Here is a 9,421-nt window from a genome sequence, read left to right on the forward strand (position 1 = left end):
AAAAATAAGTAACCAAACCAATCCATAGAAAGATACTTTTAGATTGTCATAAGAGTTATGAAACAAATAAAAATGGGCAATGACATGAGGAGTGGTGGGAAGGAATGATAAAGTGGCCTCAGGGAGTAGACATTTCAGTGGATACCTGAATGATGAGAAGGAGGCAGCGAAACAAGGATCTGCAAGGGGAGAGTGTCCTAGGGAGAGGCACCAATATAAAGCAATGTTTGTTATTGTTGCAGATAGACACTTGGGAGGGGTATAGAGGGAGATGGTGGAGATGCTTAATTGCTAATTCTCTTTCCTCCATCTATATCAGAGCAGGGTGCCACCTCTCCCCCCACTTTGCATTTTTTCATTACCATTTCCATTTTCTCAATCCTGCTCTCTGATTTCCATTAAAATGTAAAAACACGAGCCTCTGCCAGCAGCAAACACATCTGGATCCCTCTTCTAACCCCTAAACATCTAAAACACCAAGCTCAAATCCATTTGAATATAGAAGCAGAGACTTAGCTTTCATTATTGTTAGGTCCATTCAACTAATGTTTCTTTTTATGAGCATTGCATGTCATTATCCTTACTGATCATAGTCAGAAACTAACTTATGAATTTACCCATCACTGTTTCTTTCCATAGTATCTCATAGGGAGTCCTATTATGGGGTAAATAGTCTTAGCAAAGCAGCGTATTTCACTATGCACTAACATAAAAAGAAACCCAGCAAATGCAACTAAGTATCATTTCCCAAGGTAATCATAAAAACTTCAGTGAACAGCTACGCTACTTATTTTAGTATTCCCAAATTTGAAATTTCTTCATCATTATCATCATTTACTTCATTGCAAGTATTTGTTCATCAAGAACTGGAATCAATAAAAGAAAGAAGAGAAGCAGCTAGTTTCGGCATGATGACCAGATTGTCTAGACATCGTGCCTGGAATACATCACAAGTGACATTTCTAGTCATGTTTCCAATCATTTGGAAAGTCACACAGACTTTCTCTGGCAACATGCAAAGCTTTTGGATGCTACAAGCCCTGCTGTCAGCAACAGCAGCCCAGAAAAGGAGGCGTCGCACTGAATGTACTCTACCTGATGCCATCTTCTGTTCCGACTCGAGACATTTAGGTTCTTCCCAGGAGTCCTCTTCTTCCTGAGTTACAGCCCCACAAACCAGAAAAATAGGGAGACATTAAAAATATGCACTAATTTACATAAACACTTTCTGCAAACCTACTGAATTAATATGAGTTCAAGATCTGAAAAAAAATTAGGCCAAACACTTAACGAAATGAGTCTTTGGACAAGCAACAAATTCAACAACAGATGTTGAGTAGAATAACTACAGGGGTGCTGGGTTACAAACTCTAGGGTGCCAGCACAGGGAAGTGTCTATGGATGTGGTCCCTGAAACAATACAATCCAGGGGCCCTCAGTGACTAACATGTTTGGGAGCATCGATTACTTAGGCAAAGTTGTGGTAGGTTCCTCCACAAGTCAGATATTCCACCAGCATGGTGTAACAAAGATAATTATGCTTTACTCTTCAATATGCAAAGGGCTGATTTCACCTATTTTTGAAAAATCTATCACCATTCAGTTATTTTTTTATCTCTGGGAAGTTGAGTAAACACATTCTTCTCTGAGTTCCGGTATGATATTTTTTAATGACGTTGTGACTCCTGTAGCATTGCTAAAGTAGACCGAGCTAGGAGTGAGGGAGGTAAATTAAAAAGAATGTCTACAAGATGCTTTTCTAATTTTGTCTGCAAGATGACTTTATGCTGATTCCCTCACTTATTTTTTTCCTTCCTTGAACAAATATTTGAGTGCCTCTTATGGGCTATTTCTGTGGGACCTTAATTTCTATGCAAGATCCCTTCAATTACACTGCATGCAGTTATCTACTCAGCATCCTTCCCAGACTGGCACACTTTCTGCACATATTTTGTTCCTCCAAAGAGTGTAGCCCACTAGAAGATGTTTTGGACCACAACAAAGCATGGGGGTGTGGGGTTCCATAAATGATAACCGAGGCTACTCTGTAACCAAAGTGGAACAATGGAACTCAAAAATTGATATTATCCATGGTAGGAGTACCCCCCCATTTGTTGTGAGTTTGCAGCTCCTAAGTACTATCTCATCTAGATGAGAATCCATCATACTCTCAGGCTTAGTTAGTAAGATAAAGAAGTGTTCTTTTCAACTCATGAAGAATAGTTTCTTTAAATTGTCATCACACATGGGGCGCCTGGGTGGCGCAGTCGGTTAAGCGTCCGACTTCAGCCAGGTCACGATCTTGCGGTCTGTGAGTTCGAGCCCCGCGTCAGGCTCTGAGCTGATGGCTCAAAGCCTGGAGCCTGTTTCCGATTCTGTGTCTCCATCTCTCTCTGCCCCTCCCCCGTTCATGCTCTGTCTCTCTCTGTCCCAAAAATAAATAAAAAATGTTGAAAAAAAAAAAATTTAAAAAAAAAAAAAAATAAATTGTCATCACACTCAACTTACAAGGGAATTGATTTCACCTATGTTGGGAACAAATGCTTTTCCAGAGATCAAAAATCATCTTCAAATGTTCATCAGGGAGCAGTTCCAAAAACTTATTCTACTTTTGAAACCCATGAACCAGTATTGGCATGGGCGATGTGAGTAAACACGCGTTCAGTTCAATTATCTCAAATTTAAAAGTTGTAAGAAATTTTAATGATAATTGCTTCCAAAATTATATTTTTAAAAGGGATGTGAATTAATACTACACCAAAGGGCATGTAAATGATAGAAAGCCCCATTATGCATAAACTAAATACAGCACCTAATTTCTTGTTTCACAAGGCCAAACAGGACTGTATATAATGAAAACACAGGAGTTATTTTATAATACAGCTATAGGGAAAGTCTCTCAAAATGCCCAAATAACCAAATAAAATTGTTTCATAGATGATAGTATTCTCCTTTGAGCCTGTAACAGTGTTTTACTTTTTATTGCTTTGAATTCCAGAATTGTGAAATAATGTAGCCCTTCAGCTTTCCTCCAAACATATTATTTTATTTTAAAGTGCCCCTCCCCCAATTTTTCTCATTAAATAGTAAAAATTGCAAAGCCCTGGAATGATCTGCAGATGGAAGGATATTTGGAATCCTCTTGGCTGGAGAGCTCTCAGCATAGAATAAACAAGCATCTGTCTTCGATAGTGTAAACTATGTTCTATTTAGAGAAAAAAGACTGAGCTTCTTAGATTCTTGTGTTTCTTCTCTTCAGTGCAAGTCTGTGATTTGCTGAATTTGTTCTCACTGGCTTTTCCCCAGCAGAGCTAGAATAAAATGACAACAGTCCAACTGTAGTAGACATCTGTTGATTTTGCTGCCTGGCATTCACTCACTCTATCTAGTAAGTGTGACCCGGTTTCCTCTTTAAAGTCATCCTCTTCCACTCTTCACCAACTGTGGCTCCTATGAAACCAGCCCAGAGCTCCATGGACCTCCCTCCATACTACTTACTCCAGGGGTGGTCATGTGACTCAGGGCAGGCCCATCAGTCCACTGCATTTCCGTGTGATTGGTTCGCAGTAGTCATGTGACCCAATCAAGGCTAATGATAGATTTCCTCTGGACTTTGGAATAGGAATTTGACTCCTATTCTTACCTAGTAAAACCTGAAGCGACTTTGAGGTCTGGAGCTGGTGCTGTCACACGCAGCTGAGACAGACATCCACACAAAGAAAGGCAGAGCCAAGAGATGGACTGATACTGAGTCCCAGTGATATCATTAGAGCCCCAAATCCAAGCATTCCAGAAGACAGCTTAACCTTGGACTTTTCAGCCTAAGTCAGCTATTATGTTCCTTTTTCCTAAACACACACACACACACACACACACACACACACACACACACACACACTTAGAGGCACCTGGGTCCTCAGTCAGTTAAGGGTCAGACTCAATTTTGGCTCAGGGCATGATCTCTTCCTGGGATGGAGATCTGTGACAGACTCTGTGCTGTCAGTGTGGAGTCTGCTTGAGATTCTCTCTCTCCTTCTTTCTTTCTCCCCTTCCCCCCAACCCTGCCTCAAAATAAATAAATAAATAAACATTTTTTTAAACCACAAGGATTTAAAAAATAAAAACCCATTTCTATCAGGTTTTCTGTCACTTCTAACAGAACCAGCCAATGCACCTCAGCTCTGGGCAGCCAGAGTGGGCTGCGTTGGTCAATAGCTTCTGTGCCTCACACACTATCTTGTATTTTAATCTATTTTTAAATGGAATATGACAGGGATGATGCACTGACAAAGTGCTCAGAGGAAGTGCTAATACAATTTGGCAAACAACTGAGCTTTTCATCTATTTCTTCTGAGGTCTAATTCCAAGATGTTTTACTGAGAGGTCATGAGTTTTGTATTCTTTATGAGATGGTCAGTCAGGCTCGACCACAAGAGGAGTCAGAGGAGAGGAAAAGCAGGAAAAAATAAGTCTATCACCCTCACAGGTCCTAGAAAAGAGGCTCAGCCCACCTCGGAGGGCTACATGGGAAAGACACCAGAGTGGTTGGGGGCAAAAGACAGGAGCTAGGGGAGTCTTTAGGACACGGACTTTATTGGGTTTTCCACAAGGGAAAGGCAAGGCAGGGTGCAGTAAATAGCTTAGGATTGGCTACTTTAAATAATTTCAGTGGGCTTTGAGCCATAGGGATGGTCGCTAGTTGCCTGGTACCTGGCGCTGAGATAATTAAGGCAGAGGGATATTGCCTCCTTGGGTACACAGGCCAGACAGAGAAGGTCCAACTCTGGATTGGTTAGTTTGCCTCGTGCAGGCACAGTCCAGGCTGGACCCTTTGCTGTCTCTAAGAAATGGCTAGCAGAAAGGTTTTTGAGATATGTCAAAACATTACAATATACAGAAAATTTAAAATATTTGCAATACATCACACTAAACCACAACCTGAGTATGTTTACAATGAGTGAGTTCAAGGTATGTTTTAGTACAAATAAGTTTTTTCCCCTAAGATTCACCTGTTTGAGCAATAGAAAATCAGTCAATCAACCAATCGATCAATCATTAACTGTATGCTCAGTGACATACTTTGAGTCATTTTAAACTGGCCTCACAGTGCAACACTGACAGCTGGCATTTCACTCTAGGAGAGCAAGTTTAGAAACAAGATGGTAGTTCAAGAGAAAAATAGCATTCTTGACCAAGAATTAAGGAGATTTAGTCCCATTCGTCTCCACCTGTTGGAACAAGTACATGACTGACTCTTGGCGTCAACTTCCTCCATCTGGAAAATGGATTCCAAATATAACCATCCCTTCCCAAGAAAGTTGAATTCTAATTTTAAATAACTGCTTCCCTGTCACCAAACGTTTGAGGAGTCTTCAAGTTTTCTCTCTTTGGACTGTACTACAAAGAATGTCTTTCAGTGTAAGGGTTTTTGTTATTTCAAATTATTTTGGATTAAAGTTTCAAGGGTAGGATTTTGGATCAAAGATCATGAATGTTTTTGAGGCTCTTGATGTAAAACTCCCCCCCATACAAAAAATTACAGTAAATTAATGTGTTAAAATGTGACAGTTCTGTTACATCCTCTCTAGCAGCATCTAAGTCCACATTTTGATGGATATGAAGAGTCTGCCATTGGAGGTAATTTTAGAAATGGATATCCAACACTCACCATATTCCAGTGCCAAGAGTATCTCTCATTTCACTTGTTTTATTTTGGCACTGCATTGCTACTAGTAAATACATTTTTAATCTTCCATGGAATCCCATATCTAAGCCTTATCTATGCCACTATTTTGTAGGATCTTCCAGGGCAAAAACTATGCTTCCTCTTCAAGCTTCATTCAGGCTCTACCCTCTTTGTCAACAGGTGCCTGTCAAACAATTGTTGAATGGATTCAATTGTTCCCCTACTTTACACTTTTGTTTAATATCCAACCCAGTAACACAACCCACAATGAAACTTTGAACATTGTCCCGCCTAATAACAAAGATCAGGTCATAGTTTCTATAAGAAGGCCTTCCTGAAGCAGCTCCCACCTCCATCCCAAACTCTACCCCACTGTGTAGTAGTTCATTAGTCCTCAACAATTCTCTGAGGTAGGTGACCTTATTATCATCAGTCCTGTTTTATGGATGGAGAAACAGAGGCTCAGAGGGCTCATTCACCCTGTAGTGGATACTATGATGTGACACCTGGAGGCTCCCTCAGGACTGAAAGATTTATTGTCAGAGCTACAAGAAATGTGGTTAATAGACAGCACTCAGCTGTCAGCATCCTGGAAGAGAGTTGCCAGGGCTGGTGGCACTTGGACTTGTTGACTTGAAGACAGAGAGGCCCAGCCCCCTCACTTGATCTCAAGACAGCTCTGAAGGACCCTCCCAGCTCCAGAGCTCCCTGTTGGTGGAGGGCTTCATTGAGAAACTTCATTGTATCCCATCATTTCTCTCTGCCTAATCCTTCGTCCTTCTCTTTCCTTCCACAAGGGTTGATCCCCAAAGCACTCCCTAATGAACTTTGCATATGTTACTCTCCATTTCAGAGTCAGCTTTCCAGGAACCCACCAACACACCCAAAGTAACATTTCCTGGAAGTGCCAAAAGGGAATTCAGACCCAGGTCTACCTGGCTCCAAGTCCGATGACAAACCGCTATACTAAAATCCCTCCTTAATATCAATCAGTGTCTCGCCCTTGTTCAAGCTATGGATGCCTGGGCCCCAGCTCAGTTTCTGATTTGCTAATAATGAGGTTTGGGGTTACCAACCATCCTGATTTGCTTGGAACTGAGGAGTTTTCCAGGATGCAGGACTTCTGGTGCTAAAACCAAGGAAGTCTTAGGGAAACTGAGATGAATTGGTCACACTAATTGGGAGTGTGACCCTGGTATCTGCCATTTAAATGACCTCTAGATGTTTCTGATGCACTGAAAAAGCTTTAAAAATATTGTATATTTGTAAAAGACAGTCCTAATTATGGATGTGTTTTTAAGCTAATATTTTGAACTCTCTGTTAGGCACTGCCTCTAAGAGCTTTACAATATGTTTAGCAAATATTATTGTCCTCATTTTACAGATGAGGAAACTTAACAAGAAAGATCAGAGAAATTAAGGAACTTTCCCCAAGTTACACAGCTAATAAGTGAGCCTGCAGAAAAACCCCGTTGGTCTAGAATGTATGCTCATAACCACCTCTCCATAATGTACACCAAATGACTTGTTCTCTCTAAATTTCCTCATCTGGAGATGGAGATAATATATATGTACATGGGTTTTTGTGAGGATAAAATAAATCTGTACAGCATCTATTCCAATGCCTGCTGCAGAGGGAATATATATTATGCACCTTTCCTTTTCTTCCAGTGGAAACACTTCGTTGGGTTGTATGTCCATTTTTTTTGTCCACTGGACCACTAAGGAAAGGATTACAGGTCACCCACCAAAAGCTCTTTCCTGACTATATTTAGAACCTAGAAAAATTCACTTTATGTCAAAATATATTTACTGAGGAACCTCCATGTTCATGGAACTATGCTAAAAACATGGGGAATGCCACAGTGAATAGAATATAATCTTGGGTCCCCAGGAACTCATAACCACAGGAGAGACATATGACATTGATCTTAGTTTTCTTAGGGAAAGAAAAATCCTAACTCTAACAAATAACTTTTTCTCCCCTCCTCTTCACGTGGTGTCATGTGTAAATCATGTAGGATAAGGAGTAGAAAGAATCTCAATATTGGAACCCGAGAGAAAGAGCTTGGTTAGCACTTAGGACTAAGGGAAGGGTAATATAAATACGTTGGTTCACCCATGTCCTCAGCTTCCTCTTTCTGGGTGGGCAAACACAATTCCAAAGCTATGAACAAGTCTTTGAGCCTTCAGAGAAGTGACTCTGGACCCCAGTGCACAGGTGAGGTGGCAGAAGCATCCAGTCAATTTTAATACATGCTACACAGTTGTCATTTTAAAGAATTAATGCAGCAGATACAACTATTCTGAAATGTGCCAAGAACTATAGAGCAAGTGGATGGAGACAGAAGCAAAGCCCATTGTCATCTCACAGGGTGGTGGAAGGATGTGGGCCTTGGAGTTAGGGACACTAGGGTTAAAATCCTGGCTGTGCCTTGTAGGAACTCTGTGAGCCTCAGTTTCCTCATCAAAATGTACAAGTAATCACTTGATGTCCTTGCAGGACTGCTGTGAAGGTTAATGAGATGACAAGTGTAAGAATATCATACTAGTCACTATTAACATGAGATAGAGTGGTGACTATCTGCTCATCCAGCATCCACCCACCCCATCTGGTAAGAGCTGTCATCTCCTGGCCTCAAGGATTAATCCAGGTAAGAGGATATAACTTAATTTAGGCTAGTCATCCTGACTTTACTGGGACTTCTCTGCTTGGTTGATGGATGTCTTACAGTCTTAGGTAGGAGCCTCAGAGCTAGTGACAGTCACATCCTCTGAGATAGCTCAAGAGAATGAACCCAATGCTCAATGAGAAGCAGAGGCAAAAGGCAGAGTGGGAGCTATAATGGATGGTGGTCCTGTGTCCTATTCTGTGGTTTATTATTTCTATATTCCTCTGCCAAATCTATCAGTTTAGGCTACCCCTAACTTCTTGCAGCTCAGAGAATGCCCTTTCAGATAATTGTAGATGAAGAGGAGCCCAAGAAGACTGAAGGTGTCATTGCCAACCGCTTCAGCATCTCGCTCCAGCATGACTGGGCCCATAGAGGATATTCTTCAGGAGCAAACACTGCAATTCACTAAGTTACTTAAGATCAGGGAGACTCTGGGACCTTGACCAGAGGCTTGGTTCATTTATAGCCTACCCTACATGGTGCCCTAGAGTGCTAAGTGCTTTTCTGCTTTTCTTCATCTCTACTTATAGGAAAACTAAGTAGTTACAGGGAAAAGAAAAAGAAAAAGAAAAAGAAAAAGAAAAAGAAAAAGAAAAAGAAGAGGTATTAGATCTCATACTTGTAAACTTGTAGTTCTCAAACTTGGGTGTGTATCCAAATCACGTGGAGGACATGGCAAAAATACAGAGAACCCAGCCCTTTTCCATTTCGACAAGCCTGGGTCTCTGGATTTTATTTTTATTTGTTAGTGCTTTATTTGTATCATATTAACACAGTGGAAAAGCATGCACATTGGAGTCAGACGAATAGGTACAAATCGCAGCTCTCCCACTTGTGAGTCATGGGATTTTAGCAAGTTCCTTACGTCACGTGTGCCTGCATTTTCTTGTGGGACAGTGCAGCTAATAATAGCCCTTCCCTCGGAGGGCTGTGGTGTGGTGAGTTTGTTAGTGGGTGTAAATGGAGCGATGCCCGGCACGTGAGGTGGTGGCGGCGGATGGTTTCCCCTTTTAGGGAAGTGACTTCCTGCAAAGGCACCAGCTCTATGTAAGAACAGTTT

The 9,421-nt window shown here is 41.2% G+C and overlaps 1 protein-coding gene across 1 annotated transcript in view; it reads right to left on the reverse strand.

Annotated features, from left to right (window-relative positions):
- The window catches only part of FAM107B (family with sequence similarity 107 member B), a 137,822-nt gene extending 136,690 nt beyond the window's left edge, over positions 1–1,132 (reverse strand). The window contains exon 1 of the mRNA XM_078450408.2: positions 1,096–1,132. Coding sequence (XP_078306534.1) covers positions 1,096–1,105 — 10 coding nt within the window. The 5' untranslated portion in view covers positions 1,106–1,132. The remainder of the gene's footprint in view (positions 1–1,095) is intronic.
- Between the last annotated feature and the right edge of the window lie 8,289 nt (positions 1,133–9,421).

Source organism: Panthera onca, chromosome B4 (assembly GCF_046562875.1).
Source record: "Panthera onca isolate mPanOnc1 chromosome B4, mPanOnc1 haplotype 2, whole genome shotgun sequence".
Lineage (NCBI taxonomy): Eukaryota > Metazoa > Chordata > Mammalia > Carnivora > Felidae > Panthera > Panthera onca.